Below are 18719 nucleotides of genomic sequence, written 5' to 3'. Positions count from 1 at the left end.
CAGTCTCTTTCACAAGTGGTGCTGGGAAAACTGGTCAGCCACTTGTAAAAGAATGAAACTAGAACACTTCCTAACACCATACACCAAAATAAACTCAAAATGGATTAAAGATCTAAATGTAAGACCAGAAACTATAAAACTCCTAGAGGAGAACGTAGGCAAAACACTCTCCGACATAAATCACAGCAGGATCCTCCAAGACCCACCTCCCAGAATATTGGAAATAAAAGCAAAAATAAACAAATGGGACCTAATTAAAATCAAAAGCTTCTGCACAGCAAAGGAAACTCTAAGCAAGGTGAGAAGACAACCTTCAGAATGGGAGACAATAATAGCAAATGAAGCAACTGATAAAGGATTAATCTCCAAATTATACAAGTAGCTCCTGCAGCTTAATTCCAGAAAACTAAGTGACCCAATCAAAAAATGGGCCAAAGAACTAAACAGACATTTCTCCAAAGAAGACATAAAGATGGCTAATAAACACATGAAAAAATGCTCAACATCCCTCATCATCAGAGAAATGCAAATCAAAACCACAATTAGATACCATTTCACACCAGTCAGAATGGCTGCTATCCAAAAGTCTACATGCAATAAGTGCTGGAGAGGGTGTGGAGAGAAGGGAACCCTCTTACACTGTTGGTGGGAATGCAAACTAGTACAGCCACTATGGAGAACAGTGTGGAGATTCCTCAGAAAACTGGAAATAGAACTGCCATATGATCCAGCGATCGCACTCCTGGGCATACACACCGAGGAAACCAGAACTGGAAGAGACACATGTACTCCAATGTTCATTGCAGCACTGTTTATAATAGCCAGGACATGGAAGCAACCTAGATGTCCATCTGCAGATGAATGGATAAGAAAGCTTTGGTACATATACACAATGGAGTATTTCTCAGCCATCAAAAAGAATGCATTTGAATCAGTTTTAATGAGGTGGATGAAATTGGAGCCAATTATACAGAGTGAAGTAAGCCAGAAAGAAGAACATCAATACCGTATCAGTCAGTCAGTCAGTCAGTTCAGTCGCTCAGTCGTGTCCGACTCTCCGCGACCCCATGAATCAGGGAATTTAGAAAAATGGTAACCTGAACCCTGTATAAGAGACTGCAAAAGAGACATAGGCATTTAGAACAGTCTTTGGGACTCTGTGGGAGAGGGTGAAGGTGGAATGATTGGAGAGAATGGAATTGTAGCATGTATATTATCATAAGTGACCAGTCCAGGTTCGACGCATAAATTTTCCTCTGTTCATTTCTTTGCATTTGTGCTTTTTTAATAAAATTCTTTTTTAGATATAAAAAAAAAAAAAGAGGCTTTTGAGTTCCTCTTCACTTTCTGCCATAAGGGTAGTGTCATCTGCATATCTGAGGTTATTGATATTTCTCCCGGCAATCTTGATTCCAGCCTGTGCTTCTTCCAGCCCAGCGTTCCTCATGATGTACTCTGCATATAAGTTAAATAAGCAAGGTGACAATATACAACCTTGACGTACACCTTTTCCTATTTGGAACCAGTCTGTTGTTCCATGTCCAGTTCTAACTGTTGCTTCCTGACCTGCATACAGGTTTCTCAAGAGGCAGGTCAGGTGGTCTGGGATTCCCATCTCTTTCAGAATGTTCCACAGTTTATTGTGATCGACACAGTCAAAGGCTTTGGCATAGTCAATAAAGCAGAAATAGATGTTTTTCTGAAACTCTCTTGCTTTCTCCATGATCCAGCGGATGTTGGCAATTTGATCTCTGGTGCCTCTGCCTTTTCTAAAACCTGCTTGAACATCTGGGATTTCACGGTTTATATACTGCTGAAGCCTGGCTTGGAGAATTTTGAGCATGACTTTACTAGCGTGTGAGATAAGTGGCTTACGAGATAGAAAAGACTAAATCAAAATCAGGACCTCTGAAATAGCTCCTCTGATAAAGAGAGATTTTTTTTTTTTTTACATAATGTACATTTAGAGTAGATTCTAACTTGTTTAGTTCAGTTCAGTCACTCAGTCATGTCCGACTCTCCGCAACCCCATGAATCACAGCACGCCAGGCCTCCCTGTCCATCACCAACTCCCGGAGTTCACCCAAACTCATGTCCACAGAGTCAGTGATGCCATCCAGCCATCTCATTCTCTGTCGTCCCCTTCTCATCCTGCCCCGAAACCTTTCCCAGCATCAGAGTCTTTTCCAGTGAGTCAACTCGTCGCATGAGGTGGCCAAAGTATTGGAGTTTCAGCTTTAGCATCAGTCCTTCCAATGAACACCCAGGATTGATCTCCTTTAGAATGGACTGGTTGGATCTCTTTGCAGTATAAGGGACTCTCAAGAGTCTTCTCCAACACCACAGTTCAAAAGCATCAATTCTTCGGCGATCAGCTTTCTTCACAGTCAAACTCTCACATCCATACATGACCACGGGAAAAACCATAGCCTTGACTAGATGGAACTTTATTGGCAAAGTAATGTCTCTGCTTTTTAATATACTCTCAAGGTTGGTCATAACTGGTTAGATTGGAACAAAAGGATTATGGTATCCACACTTAATTGCACATTTAAAGGATAATTATTTTTTGTTTTCCAAATGAATCATATCATCATCTTCTAAGCTATTATAAAATAGTATAGCAAATCCATTGTTGAATTAGATGACAACTAGGTATTCTAAGTTTAGGTTATAATGTTTTTCTAACACCATTATAACAAACGTATAACTGATTTCTTAAACTAAGACTTTTTTTCCTGCTAACTAGTCAAGATATCTTATACATTATAGATTGCTCATGTGTGAAGGGAGTGACTGAGAAATGACTAGACGTAAAGAAGAAAAACTGAAGTTTTCATTTGTTAAAAATATGTGAAAATGAAATAAACATATTATATGCTACACATAGTCCTGCGTGAGTGGAAACACACGCATACATACATATGCAGCAAGAGCTGTTATTACTTACAGAAGAGACATGTACAGAGTGAGAAAGGCTGACAGTTAGTAACCCCTTAAGTAGGTTAATGGTGTTGAGTTAACAGACAACAATACTATGATTAGAGTGTCTCACTCTGCTCAACACACTATGGGCATTCAATAAGCACTTGTAGGATTAAATTAAAAATCACTAAAAGGTTTCCATGCATAACAATCCTTTCGAACATTAACAATAGATTTTTGCCCTGATTCTGAAGCAGCCTAGGGGCTCAGGGATTCAAAGTTGGTGGAACTGAGTTCGGTGCAGGGCAGTTTGTTGGTTCCATGAAGCTGTTAGGTATAATTACCAATGTGAATCTAAAAGCATTTGACCGAGAATAGAGTCAAATTAACCGTAATGTCAGTATATAACAGCTGTAATTCATTAGATACTTTTTTGTAAGAAGAATCAGAATACTGAAATATGAAACTGAAGCATGTTTCTAATAAGTGATTAGGCCATTTACAAGGAATTTTGGTCATTTCTTATGTAGTCAGTTCGATTGTTTTCACACCTGCTCCAATATTTTCATGGTTTTCTGGCTAGTGAAGTTACATAAGGCATACATGGCAACAAGCACATACTGTAGAGGAAAGCCAAATTTGTAACTGCTGGCATTAATCATATTCTACATAAGAATTATGAAATCTTATTAAATACTCAACACACTGAAGACAGTTCTTACAGTTTTTGCAAATCGGAGTCTCTGCATTTAGAATAAGAACTCTTAATGAGATCTAAAGTATATTACCTATCTTGTTTCACATATTTGTCTTTTATTTAAAAGAATATTTTTAGTTCATGTAGAAATATGTTTTACTGCTAAGGCAGATAGAATGAGAGTTTAGCACTTATTTCTAGTGAACTGAGGCCAAAAATGTAATTATTCTAGTATGAGGTCAGAAAAAAATTACTAGTGATAAGTGGCTCAAAGAGACTAGAGGAAAAAATAACTAGAACCTTTGATTAATCTAGAGTGTATTCTGGAATTAGAATAGATGAAGCCCACTCTCCAACACTCATTTGCAGTGGTCACTTATACTCTGAATAATGGCCCAGAGAAAATAACAAAGTCCTAATAATTTATCAGGGCTTCCCTTGTGGCTCAGCTGGTAAAGAATCCGCCTGCAATGTGGGAGACCTGGGTTTGATCCCTGGGTTGGGAAGATCCCGTGGAGAAGAGAAAGTCTACCCACTCCAGTATTCTGGCCCAGAGAATTCCATGGACTATATAGTCCATGGGGTTGCAAAGAGTCGGACATGACTGAGCGACTTTCAATTTCACTTCTATGATTTATCAATGATCTATACATTGTGGGCTGACTGCATGTTCAAAACTATATTTAAGCACTATGCTGCATATTTTCACCCATGTAAATTCTGAGGCCAAAAATACTGGGGGTTGCTGCTGCTGCTGCTAAGTCACTTCAGTCGTGTCCGACACTGTGTGACCCCATAGACAGCAGCCCACCAGGCTCTCCCGTCCCTGGGATTCTCCAGGCAAGAACACTGGAGTGGGTTACCATTTCCTTCTCCAATGCATGAAAGTGAAAAGTGAAAGTGAAGTCGCTCAGTCGTGTCCGACTCTTAGTGACCCCATGGACTGCAGCCTACCAGGCTCCTCCATCCATGGGATTTTCCAGGCAAGAGTACTGGAGTGGGGTGCCATTGCTGGGGGAAGGTATTTGGGTGAGTCGGAGGAGGGCTGTGAACTAACAGAGTTCAGAAAGATTACAGATGATAAAGACTGGTGCCCAAATGGCTTTCTATAAAATTATAAGATCCGATTAATCAGAATATCTCCTCTAGGCATGCTAGTCAACTAAGATTTTTATTGTTGTGATTATTTCTATTCATAGTTTTTCATTATATGCTCACTGAAATAACTATTCTTATTAAGGGGATAACAACACTTAACACTTATTAAATGGTAACCATGTACCAAGCAAGTGCTAAGAGATTTGCACATATTGTCTCATTTCATTCTTATGAAAATCCTAGGAGGAGGATGGTATTTTTTCCTGTTTTATAGGCAAGGAAGCTTCCCTGATTGCTCAGAGAGTAAAGAATCCACCCGCAATGCAGGAGACCTGGGTTTCATCCCTGGTTTGGGAAGATCGCCTGGAGGAGTGCACGGCAACCCACTCCAGTATTTTTGCGTGGATAATCCCCATGGACAGAGGAGTGTAGCAGGCTTATAGTCAATGAGGTCGCAAAGAATACGACACAACTGAGCGACTAAACACAGCACAAGCTGAGGATCAGAGGGGTTAGGTGAATTGCTCAAAGCTATACTGTTTAGAGGGGGAGTCAGGATTTGAACTCAAGTTTCTCTGGCTGTGAAGGAAAGGAGACTGAACTCTGTAATTGCAGGCTAAACAACTGAAAGGTATAACAGATGACTTGTCACTGGGGGGTGGGTGGACACAGAGTCATCTGACTGAGTGTGATGTATCATTTGACGGTTGTTACTGAGGGAGCTCTCTTGTACCCCAAAGCCTTAATCCAGTGCTTGAATTTAGAAATTTGAGAACTGTTTATTGAATGAATGGCAGCAGTATGTCATGATGTTGCTTAAACTGGACCTAAAGATATTTCATTAAAATAATAATAGAATTCCAAATGTACACTACTAAATACCTTGGGTTGTTAAAGCTCTAAGGCCCTGGGCAAATCTTTACTGCTAATTTTATTTGGGGAATTTCCCCCCACCCCACAACACACACACACACACACACACACACACATAGTCACATACCACATATTTCCATTGAGAAAAATAAACCTAGATAGCAAAGAGAGAATGCTTTGATTTTGAATAAATGGATTTCTTGAAATGTTTGCTGATATAGGGAGCAAGGAAATTTAAATAAATGGAATATCAACCAGATATTCTTTTTTTCTTCATTGTGTAATCGCTAGGTTGTGTCCAACCCTTTGTGACTCAGTAGACTGTAGCCCATCAGGCTCCTTGTCTACGGCATTTCTCAGGCAAGATTACTGGAGTGGGTTGCCATTTCCTCCTCCAGGGGATCTTCCCAACCGAGGGATAGAACCTTTGTCTCCCACACTGTCAGGCACTGGCAGGCAGATCCTTTATTGCTGAGCCACCAGGGAAGCCTTGTTTCTTCATAAATAGGGCTTATTGTTAGATCACTGTTTTGCTTGCATTAGCATCTATGAGTTGCTCATTATCACTTGTAAAATAGGATAGAATGTGGCACCTAGTTTGTCTCAGAAATTTATATTATCAGGGGTGCTTCAATACTGTGCTATGTTTTGTTGCTCAGTCATGTCCTACTCTGTGACCACATAGAAAGTAGCCCACCAGGTTCCTCTGTCTGTGGGGATTCTCCAGGCAAGAATACTGGAATGGGTTGCTTTGCCCTCCTCCAGGGGATCTTTCCCAACCCAGCGATCGAATCCAGGTCTCCCATATTGCAGACAGACTCTTTACCATCTGAGTCATCAGGGAAGCCCAAGCTTTAATACTGCTTGGGATTAATTCTGTTATTTACAGATATTCTAATCTTTATTATTGGTTACTATAATTTAAGGCCTGGGGTATGACATGTGGAAACAAAATTTTGATCCATCCAGATTAAAATAATGTGTAATGAATTAATTAAAATACAAGATACAATCATTTTAAAACTCAGAAAACTAAAATTGCTATCCACCATTTATGATAGAGCTTAAATGTTTAGGTTTATTGGTTAAAATTTGCTTATTCGCTATCAGAAGACTGATTTATCATCAAATCTGACTCAGGTAGCCGTCCTTATAATCATACTAGAAGTAAACAGGTAATTCTAATTTCCATATAATCTTACATGAGGAAAAGCAAAACTGTCCCTGATTAAATAATATTTACATAAGAATCACACTTGGAGTTTCCAATTTCAAAACACCTTTTTGAAATGCATTTATTTTTATTGCTTCCTGTTAGTCCTTGCAATTAATTTGCTGACTTCCAGAAACATGAAAAGAAAGATTTATTTTAAAATATTACAAATATTTGGTAAGCTTTCTTACTCTACCTACAGAATTAATTTATTTTTTGTGATCCCTAAATTATCATCTATATTAATACAATCAAAGGTTGGAGAACATAGATTATGCCAAGTACTTTGCATAGTTTACATACTATTACACACATTTTAGAGTACATTTATTGATTTAGCATATGTTTGGCTGCATTTAAATGAGCTCTCTCAATTTTACACTTAAATAAATGATGTATTACTGTGCATGCTTTAATTAAAATTATTTGTGGAATGGCACAAAATGTTGGTTGGATTAATGAAATAACCTAAGATGTCAAAACACATCAATACATAGTTATATATTGATGAAACTTTGCCGTTCTTAAAAAAAAAGTCTATACAATATTTTAATTAGCCTCCAATTAAAATAAATAAATTTATATTAAAAAAAAAGTCTAGGCCATCATTGAATCCATTGTTTCCAACACCAAATGCCTTTTTTTCCTCCATTTCTTTTATGAAAATTTTCCTTCGTGTACCACCTTAAACTGCCACAGGTTGCAACTCCTTTGAAAAGAACATCAGAAATGAGCTAACTCCTTTTTTTCTTCACCTTTGACTGTTCTCTTCCAGGTATATCCATGTTGAGTTCAACTCTCCATTCTTGTATTCTGGCTCACTACCTGGGTAATCCCTGAACAAATTCTTATAATCACCTTGACTCTCCTACCTCATCTCATCACAACCCCACATCTGACTTGCAAGACTCCTCACAAGTCTTTCCAACAGTCTTTCTATTTTTCCAATAGTTCCCAATTTCAAACCCTCCTCTGTCAATGATGGAAATAAGGACAATGAGAACCTGAGAAAATATTTACTGAACAATGAACTGTTCATCAGAGACCAAAGACATCAACATGTAATTGATAGCGTATTAGGGACATCAGTCTCTGTGGATTACCTCATTTTACCCTCACAATAATAAAGAATATTCTATTACTCCTTTTTATAGAGGAGGATATTAAGGCACAGAGAGATGAAAGTCCTTGTCAGAGATTATATGGGTACTCAGTTATAGATCTAAGACCTGAACTTAGGACCTATCCTTGTCATCACTTTGATGTACTTTCCTGTAGGCCACTGAACAGTTCCTCCATGAGGCCTTCCACCTTCCATGCTGACATGTGCCAATGATGACGTTAGTCCCATTTATTTGAATAGTTTCACCCCAGGTTAGCCAAATACTACTCATCCTTCAGCATCTAGTTCAACTGATACATTCAGAGATCATAGTTAGTGAACTATGTGAAAAAATAGTTCAACTATTTTTTCAACTTCTTGTGAAACCTTACATCATTTTACCAGATCTCATTGATCTCTCTTTTTAGATAGTCTGAAGTAATCTCTATTATATATCAGTACACTGTTTGCTGGTTCAGCTTTATCACATCTGAAGAGTAGCAGAATATTTCACCTCAAAATATGCCACTATTTCAAGCTGAAGGTAATTGAGAAGAAGTAGATACCAGAAAAACTCTCAGCCCTGCCTAAAAGCAGGGCATAAATTTGTGAAGGTGTCCCTCTACTACTCTTTACCAGGAATAAAGAGAAGTTATTCATCAGAGACTATTCTAGATAGACTGTTATCCTTTTGGAAACAGCACCAGGGGAACCAACATAACAGTTTACCCACTAGCTCTTATCTTCCATTAGTTTCTTCATATATTTACGTTCCCACAATTTGCCACACTAGAAACTCAAAGTGCTTTGCCTTTGTCTCATCTAAAAACTTCTAAAAATGTATTATTCTTTTGCTAAGATGATATATAAGCACAAGTTCTAACCACCCCTTTGAGTTACTCATCACTGAATGCTCTCAGGTATATGCATGATGCATGTATTAATAAATCTGTTCATTTTTCTCCTGTTAATCTGCCTTTTGTCCAAGTAATTTATAGGATCCCAGTCAATGAACAGTTTTTTTCTCCCCTACACATCTCTGACAAAACTGTAAACTGAAAAGGATGGGGACTATGTCTTGAACTTTTTTCTGAATTCTTCAATGAGCACAAAATGACTCATCATTTGCAGCAGCAAGAATTCTCTAGGCTCTGTGTTATGTACTACACTTAATTATCTCATTTAATCTTCACTAAAACAATAGGAGGCAAATGTCATTATCCTCCATTATGAATGAGGTAACTGAGGCATGAAGAGATGAAGGAAGAGAGCAAGGTCATAAAGTGAGTAGGTGGCAGAGCTAGGACTGATCTCCACTTTTGTAATGTAGAGATTTTCATAACTTTTTAGTCATGTCACTTAATCTTTACAAATGATGGTCTCTTTAACATATATCCATCTCTTTTTTCTCTTTTACAATAAAAAAAAAATACAATTTCTTATCGTGGCCTTTGCCTCTGGATCTTTAATTCTTTCAAAATGGAGCCTTGAAATAGGCTTTTTTTTTTTTGGAGAGATGGCATTTTTTAATGGATTTAACTATAAAGATGTAATTCTCTGGCTGCTTGGTTTCCATGATATCTTTACTTAATACTGAGCTTGGTTGATCACATATAGATTACAGAAATAATCTTTTGTGGTTGCTTTATCCCATTATTCCTCTGGATAATTAGATTCTAAAATACTTCCTCATGATGAATGTATATAATTTTGCATGCCAGATAAATATATCTTGTTGTTTCTCTTTAGCTATATGGGATCACAGGAGATTTTAAAAAAGGGATGGGCTGCCAATTTTGCAAGGTTCACATGAAATAGAAACTTTACAGTAAAAGTATCTGTGTTTTTAAAGTAATTTGCAATTTTCAAATGACTTTCTTTCCCCAAGGACTCTTTAAGTGATTACCTTTGTACAGGTTAAGTTTTCCTCATTCCAAATGTATCTATCTCCAGTCACATGTACATGAACTATCTCTACAGCTTATATTATATGTAGCTCACAATGGTGAGCTATAGTGTTCTATATCAGCTCCAGTGTTCTATGTCAGTTCTTTCAGTGGAAAATGGATAACACTGTTATTCCTAGACATATTTACAAGTTCTTTGAATCACTTTCAGATGGCACCTCATTCTCATGTCTTCCATGGACTCACCTTTTATGTAGCTACATAATGCCTCCTGGAATGGGTGAATTTAACTCAGATGACCATTATATTTAAAACTGTGGGCAGGAATCCCTTAGAAGAAATGGAGTAGCCATCATGGTCAACAAAAGAGTCCAAAATGCAGTACTTGGATGCATTCTCAAAAATGTCAGAATGATCTCTGTTAGTTTCCAAGGCAAACCATTCAATATCGTGGTAATTCAAGCCTGTGCCCCAACCAGTAATGCTGAAGAAGCTGAAGTTGAATGGTTTTATTAAGACCTACAAGACCTTTAGAACTAACACCCAAAAAAGATATCCTTTTCATTATAGGGGACTGGAATGCAACAGTAGGAAGTCAAGAATCACCTGGAGTAACAGGTAAATTTGGCCTTGGAGTATGGAATGAAGCAGGGCAAAGCCTAATAGAGTTTTGCCAAGAGAACGCACTGGTCATAGCAAACACCCTCTTCCAACAACACAAGAGAAGACTCTACACATGGACATCACCAGATGGTCAACACCGAAATCAGATTGATTATATTCTTTGCAGCCAAAGGAGGAGAAGCTCTACACAGTTAGCAAAAACACGACCAGGAGCTGACTGTGGCTCAGATCATGAACTCCTTATTGCCAAATTCAGACTTAAAATGAAGAAAGTAGGGAAAACCATTAGACCATTCAGATATGACCTAAATAAAATCCCTTAAGATTATACAGTAGAAGTGAGAAATAGATTTAAGGGACTAGATCTGATAGAGTGCCTGAAGAACTATGGACAGAGGTTCATGACACTGTACAGGAGACAGGGATCAAGACTATCCCCATGGAAAAGAAATGCAAAAAGCAAAATGGCTGTCTGAGGAGGCCTTATAAATAGCTGTGAAAAGAAGAGAAGCGAAAAGCAAAGGAGAAAAGGAAAGATATAAGCATCTGAATGCAGAGTTCCAAAGAATAGCAAGGAGAGACAAGAAAGCCTTCCTCAGCAATCAGTGCAAAGAAATAGAGAAAAAAAACAGAATAGGAAAGACAAGAGATCTCTTCAAGAAAATCAGAGGTACCAAGGGAACATTTCATGCAAAGATGGGCTCAATAAAGGACAGAAATGATATGGACCTCACAGATGCGGAAGATATTAAAAAGAGGTGGCAAAAATACAAAGAAGAACTATACAAAAAAGATCTTCACGACCCAGATAATCACGATGGCATGATCACTCACCTACAGCCAGACATCCTGGAATGTAAAGTTAAGTGGGCCTTAGAAAGCATCACTACGAACAAAGCTAGTGGAGGTGATGGAATTCCAGTTGAGTTATTTCAAATGCTGAAAGATGATGCTGTGAAAGTGCTGCACTCAATATGCCAGCAAGTTTGGAAAACTCCGCAGTGGCCACAGGACTGGAAAAGATCATTTCATTCCAATCCCAAAGAAAGGCAATGCCAAAGAATACTCAAACTACCACACAGTTGCACTCATCTCACACGCTAGTAAAGTAATGTTTAAAATTCTCCAGGCCAGGCTTCAGCAATACTTGAACCGTGAACTTCCAGATGTTCAAGCTGGTTTTAGAAAAGGCAGAGGAACCAGAGATCAAATTGCCAACATCCGCTGGATCATCGAGAAAGCAAGAGAATTCCAGAAAAACATCTATTTCTGCTTTATTGACTATGCCAAAGCTTTTGACAGTGTGGATCACAACAAACCATGGAAAATTCTGAAAGAGATGGGAATACCAGACCACCTGACCTGCCTCTTGAGAAACCTGTATGCAGGTCAGGAAGCAACAGTTAGAACTGGACATGGAACAACAGATTGGTTCCAAATAGGAAAAGGAGTACGTCAAGGCTGTGTATTGTCACCCTGCTTATTTAACTTATAGCAGAGTACATCATGAGGAACGCAGGGCTGGAAGATGCACAAGCTGGAATCAAGATTACTGGGAGAAATATCAATAATGTCAGATATGCAGATGACACCACCCTTTTGGCAGACAATGAAGAGGAACTAAAAAGCCTCTTGATAAATGTGAAAGAGGAGAGTGAAAAAGTTGGCTTAAAGCTCAACATTCAGAAAACTAAGATCATGGCATCTGGTCCCATCACTTCATGGCAAATAGATGGGGAAACACTGGAAACAGCGGCTGACTTTATTTTTGGGGGCTCCAAGATCACTGCAGATGGTGATTGCAGCCATGAAATTTAAACACGCTTACTCCTTGGAAGGAAAGTTATGAACAACCTAGATAGCATATTAAAAATCAGAGACATTACTTTGCCAACAAAGGTCCATCTAGTCAAGGCTATGGTTTCTCCAGTGGTCAGGTATGGATATGAGAGTTGGATTGTAAAGAAAGTTGAGTGCCGAAGAATTGATGTTTTTGAACTGTGGTGTTGGAGAAAACTCTTGAGAGTCCCTTGGACTGCAAGGAGATCCAACCAGATCATCCTAAAGGAGATCAGTCTTGGGTGTTCACTGGAAGGACTGATGCTGAAGCTGAAACTCCAATACTTTGGCCACCTCATATGAAAAGTTGACTCACTGGAAAAGACCCTGATGCTGGGAGGGATTGGGGGCAGGAGGAGAAGGGGACAACAGAGGATGAGATGGCTGGATGGCATACACCGACTAGATGGACATGAGTTTGTGTGAACTCCAGGAGTTGGTGATGGACAGGGAGACCGGCCATGCTGAGATTCATGGGATTGCAAAGAGTCGGATATGACTGAGCGACTGAACTGAACTGATCTTGCCTCCTCCCACACTCAAAGAATGTCTGCAACTGACTTCCACCTAGTTAACAATAGTATCTTTTATAAGATACTAAGAAACTCACTGACACTGAACACTTTTTTGATACCCAGTTACCATACTCTATTCTTATTCCTTCTTTTCTGCATCTTTGATCTTAAGATTATATAATTTCAATGGAAGGATCATTTTTTAAAACATATTTGCAAGTACTAACACACATATACTCTAGTTGTCAAATAATATTAAAATAAACAATAACAATAAGAAGAAGATGTGAGAGTTGGAACATAAAGAAGTCTGAGCAGCAAAGAATTGATGCTTTCAAACTGGAGAAGACTCTTGAGAGTCCCCTGGACAGCAAGGATATCAAACCAGTCAGTCCTAAAGGAAATCAGTCCTGAATATTCATTGGAAGGACTTATGCTGAAGTTGAAGCTCCAATACTTTGACTGTCTGATACAAAGAGCCGACTCATTAGAAAACACCCTGATGCTGGGAAAGACTGAGGGCAGAAGAAGGAGGCAGCAGAGAATGAGATGGTTGGATGGCATCACCGACTCAATGGACATGAGTTTGAGAGATGGCGAAGGACAGGGAAGCCTGGTGTGCCGCAGTCCACAGGATCACAAAGAGTCGGATACGACTTAGCTACTGAACAATGAACAACATCTGCTACATATGGGCCACCAATCAAGAACCTAATGGTGAGGTCAAACTGGAGTTAAGTTGGACCTCTAATCCAGCATGACTGATTTCCCTTCACCATGTGAAGTGACAGATGTGTACACATGGAGAATGCCATGTGAAGACTTAAGTTATGCTGCCACAAGCCAAGGAACTAACAGAAACAAAGAGAGAAGTCTGGAATGGGTGGATCCTTCCCTAGTGTCTTCAGAAAGAGCAGCACCTTGCCTATACCTTCACTTCAGATTTCTGTCCTCCAGAACTGGGAGACAATAAACCTTGTTGTTCTAAGCCATCCAGTTTGTGGTATTTTCTTATAGAAGGCCTAGGAAACTAATAAGTTTGCATGCCTGTGTGTGTGCTCACTCGTGTGCAACTCTTTGCAACCCCATGGACTTAGCCCGCCAAGCTCCTCTGTCCATGGTATTCTCCAGGCAAGAATATAGGAGTGGGTTGAAATTTCCTCCTGCAGGGGCTCTTACCAACCCAGGGATCAAACTCAAGTTTCCTGCAGCTCCTGCACTGACAGACTTTACTCGTCTTTACTACTGAGCTACCTGGGAAGCCTAGGTAATGAATATATCCTATCTTTAATAATGAAAAACCAATGATTCTCAAGTCTGTCTTTCTCATCCAAACCTTTCCTGAGTTTCATATGCACACACACAATAGCTTCTTAAATATTTCCCATCTTTACAACGTTTTGTAAAATGATACAAGATTCAAAATGTCACCTATCACATAATCCTCCTAATGAAGTCTGTTCTATTTGTGAATTGTTTTTTCTTTATTTATTAAACTTATTTATTTATTAAAGAAGGTACCACCTTCTTTAATGCCCCCTTCCCTTAATTCTCCCATCTAAAATTTTCAGGGTCAGGCAATTCTACATTTTAACAACCCTCTGGTGATGGTTAATTTTATGTGTCAGCTTGGCTGGGCCATGGTATCCACATATTAGTCCAGACTAATGAGGGTGTTTTGGGATGAGATAAATATTTAAGTCAATGGATTTTTGAGTAAATCAGATCGCCCTTTGTAATGCAGGTGTGCCTCATTCAATCAGTTGAAGTTCTGAATAGATCAAAAAACTGATCGCCCCTGAGCAAGAGGGAATACTACCAGCAGATTGCCTTTGGACTTGAATTACAACATGGGTTCTTCCCTGGCTCTCCAGGGTGCCATCCTACTCTGCAGATTTTGGACATGCCAGCTTCTATAATCACATGAGCCAATTCCTTAAAATAAATCTGTCTGTACGTATCCACAACCTATAGAATAAAATACACTTCTTACTGGTGACTTCTGTAATGGCACTGCTGCTGCTGCTGCTGCTAAGTCACTTCAGTCGTGTCCGACTCTGTGCGACCCCATAGACGGCAGCCCACCAGGCTCCCCCGTCCCTGGGATTCTCCAGGCAAGAAAACTGGAGTGGGTTGCCATTTCCTTCTCCAATACACTACCACTGCATTAATTCAGGCCACCATCATCTCTTTTCAAGACTGTGATAACCTCTTAACCTCCGTTGTCTCATGCTGTTCCCTTTTCAGTCCATTCTTTATGCTTTTGTCAAAATGATCTTTCTAAGAAACCTATGAAAGCACATTAACTTTCCATTTAGAAACATTCATAGATTTACCATAGCTCTCAGTATAAGACCCTTAGCATAACCAAGAGAATGCACGATGTGTCCTCTTCCAGCCTCTTCTCTCAGTACTCCTCCATGCATGTAAGAGAGCTAATATTCAGTGCTATTCTACTCACTCTATCACCAGTTAAGTGAGAACTTCCTGCAAATACCCACTGCCATGCTGTGCTCTAGTCCTTTCCCTAATTGAGTGATCATCAATCAGGATCTGTTCTTTTGATCCTAATTATGAAACTTGCTTGCTAAATTATGTTGATACTATCTTATTTTACCTTGGCAGTTTACTTTTTTCTTTTTATTATTTTTAAAATGTCCTGATGGTTCAGACATTAAAGAATCTGCCTGCAATGCAGGAGACGTAGTTTTAATCCCTGATTTTGAAGATCCCTTGGAGAAGGGATTAGCTACCCAGTATAGTATTCTTGTCTGGAGAATCCCATGGACAGAGAAGCCTGGCAGGTTACAGTCTATGGGGTAGCAAAGAGTTGGACACCACTGACCAATTAACACTTCCCCCTTTCACCTCACAGTGATTTACAATATTCTATAGGTTTCAGGGGTACAGTGTAATGATTCAGTTATGTGTGTGTGAGTGTATACACACACATATATATATACACACACAGAGAGGCACACACACATACCAATATATAAACAGACAGAAAATAACTAGGCTTGGGGAATGACTTCATCCTTAACACAGATTTTATGGAGTGGGCATGAATCAGCAAAGAAAAAGAGAGTGAAAAACACCTCAGTCTCCACATCCTGAAATGTGTGTGTCTGTGAGTGTATGTGTGTGCTTGTGTTTGGGAAACCCAAATGTTGCACTGAGATTCAGCCTCACTCAAAATTAGGGATGTTGGCATATCTGTGCAGTTACTTGCAAGAGCTGTCATGCTCCATTTTCCTCTGAGTAAATCAGCCATTTATTCATTATATATATATATACACATACATATATTCTTTTTCACATTCATTTCCATTATGGTATATTGCAGGATACTGAATATAGTTCCCGGTGCCATAAGTGGGACCTTGCTGTTTATCCATTCTGTATACTTTTTTTCTTTTAAAATTATGCTTATTTCCTGGGCAAAAAAATAAACTGCAGTCACTTCCTAAAAATTTGTATGTATTTTAAAGGTATGAAGAAAATGCTGGCAATATCACTTTAGAAGATTTGTCAAATATCACTTTAGAAGATTTATGGCAGAGTAATTGATAATGGGGCTTCCCTGGTGGCTCAGATGGTAAAGAATCTGCATGCAATGCAGGAGACCGGGGTTTGATCCCTGAGTCGGGAAGATCCCCTGGAGAAGGGAATGGCAACCCACTCCAGTATTCTTGCCTGGATAATTCCATGAACAGAGGAGCCTGGTGGGCTACAGTCTGTGGGGTCGCAGAGTTGGACGCGACTGAGCGACCAACACTTTCACTTTCAATTATAATAAATACTTGTAATTAAAAATGCATAACAATAATTAATAATTAACTTTGGCCACAGACTGCCTAGGTTCTACCTCTTACTCTCTATGTCATCTTGGACAACTCCCTTAACTTCCCTGTGCCTCAGTTTCCTCATCTTAAAATGAGATAGTAACACTCTTCTATTAGGGTATTGTGAGGATTAAATATATTCAAATGCATAAAATTCCTAGAACAGTTCCTGATACACATCAAGTACTGTATGTCTGCTGTTGTTATTGTTATTATTATTTGACAATGGCATTTATAAGTGCAAAGATGCTATCACCAGACTATTTAGATTCTAATCTTGCTGCTAATACTTCCTATTTGTGTGACCTTGGCGAGTTCCTTAATTTCTGTGAGCTTCAGTTTCCTCATCAGTAAAATGAGATAATAATAGCATCTGTCTCATAGAGATGTTATGAAGATTAATGTACTTAAAATATGTGAAAGCCTTAGAACAGTGCTTGGCACATGGTAAACATTATACAGTGCTTGCAATTCCATATTTAGAAACAGGTGGTTCATATTAATCATATTATCTTGCATCCTGTTCAGATTTTGTTTTTAAATTCTCTAACTCTCAGTGGCAAAGGCTATGCTTTTTCATTATTCAGTTGCAGGTACCTGATGCTGATCACTTTCTTTCCTTACCCTCTCTTCTTTAAAAAGAAAACAAAACCAAAGCAAAAAAATCCACCTTTTATATGCAGTCATTCTTGCTAACCAAGAAAACAACTTACTTCATACTATGTGGATACACCAGTATTTTGTTCGTAGGCTCACAGCTAGACAAGGTGCTTTCTCCCAATTTTTTCAGCTTTTAACAGTGCTGACAATATCCATTAAGATGTGAAATGTTCAAGATCCCAAGGGAGGGTGTTAGTCATTACTGTACTATCAACAGGCACGTGCCAATAAAATAAAATTAAAACCATAAGGCTCATCTCCCCAGACCAGTGTTTCTCTTTTCATCCCACTCTCTTCTTTTACCGCTGCCTCATTCAGAACATATATAATTTGATTAAAAATATGAAAAGAAAAAGTGTGTTGCAACAACATATTACCTTGCATTGGCTATAAAATATCCTGTGTTCAGTGTAGGATGATAAGAAATAAAGATAATAATGAGAGATATTTGATAAAGGTAACTAATAATATGGCAAATTTTCTATCAAAACCATAATTATTCAGTTTATAATTCAAAATTAATTAAGTGCAACTATTTTACACTTCATATGTCTTTTTTTTTTTTAATGGAAGCACTTCATACCTTTGTTTATATCAATGAGTTGTTTCTTTTTCTTCTGGCGTTCCAACTTTTCTTGTTCAGCTTTCTCTTTTGCAAGCTTTGCCCTCCTAGTCTTCTCTTCCAGTTCTTTTCTCTTGTTGTTTTCTTTCACTGCTTCCTGTACATATAAACAAAGTTAAAAATTCTTACATTGCCTATATATTAGAGGAGTTGTGTAATTTTAAAATTGTATATACACATGTGTAGAGGTTCAGAGAGGGAATAGTATTATAGCAGCTTTTAGGTATGTGCATGTACTTTTGAGAGGATGAAATAAGCCCAAGATATTTCTTCTTGAAAGAAAAAAAAGTATACTCAGGATTTAATTGCTAGAAAATTAGAAACATGAATATTTACAGATTTACCAATAAACATTCTGTCACTGTTGTTGCAATATGAAATAGTTTTGATACACAAGAAAAAGTTTAATAGGGAAACATGGTTAGCAAGTATTCTACCGCTTTTTTTTTTACACTTTCCCCTTTTCTGAACAATGTTTTTTTAAAACTAACTGATAAGATTTTTGGAAGGAAAAATGAGACACATTTATAAAGTACTTAGAACACTTAGTCTATGACAATGATGGTGGCGGGTGTGGTGGTGCTCATCATTACATCTAATGGTTCAGGACATGAAACATTCAGCCATATTGTCACAGGAAAGACAAACCGGCAAGTTTAATAACATTTACATGTCAAGATCTGTAGGAATGCTGAAATGTACTTCCAGTTATTGTGTGTTTTATTTTGCATAGATTATATGTGGAACTCAAGGTAATCAGTACATTTCAGCAGACAGTATGGCATAAAGTTAGAGTAAA

The 18719-nt window shown here is 38.4% G+C and overlaps 1 protein-coding gene across 9 annotated transcripts in view; it reads right to left on the bottom strand.

Annotated features, from left to right (window-relative positions):
* The window catches only part of DIAPH2 (diaphanous related formin 2), a 1076961-nt gene that overhangs the window by 243735 nt on the left and 814507 nt on the right, over positions 1–18719 (bottom strand). For all 9 annotated transcript variants that reach the window (XM_088834166.1, XM_055438268.2, XM_088834164.1 and 6 more), the window contains one exon: positions 17882–18017. In XM_088834166.1, coding sequence (XP_088690292.1) covers positions 17882–18017 — 136 coding nt within the window. The remainder of the gene's footprint in view (positions 1–17881; positions 18018–18719) is intronic.

This window comes from Moschus berezovskii, chromosome X (genome assembly GCF_049115385.1).
Source record: "Moschus berezovskii isolate FMDL1 chromosome X, NW_MosBer_1.0, whole genome shotgun sequence".
In the NCBI taxonomy this organism is placed as follows: Eukaryota; Metazoa; Chordata; class Mammalia; order Artiodactyla; family Moschidae; genus Moschus; species Moschus berezovskii.
Note: the sequence above shows the minus strand (reverse complement) of the source record. Positions and strands in the feature narration are given on the sequence as shown.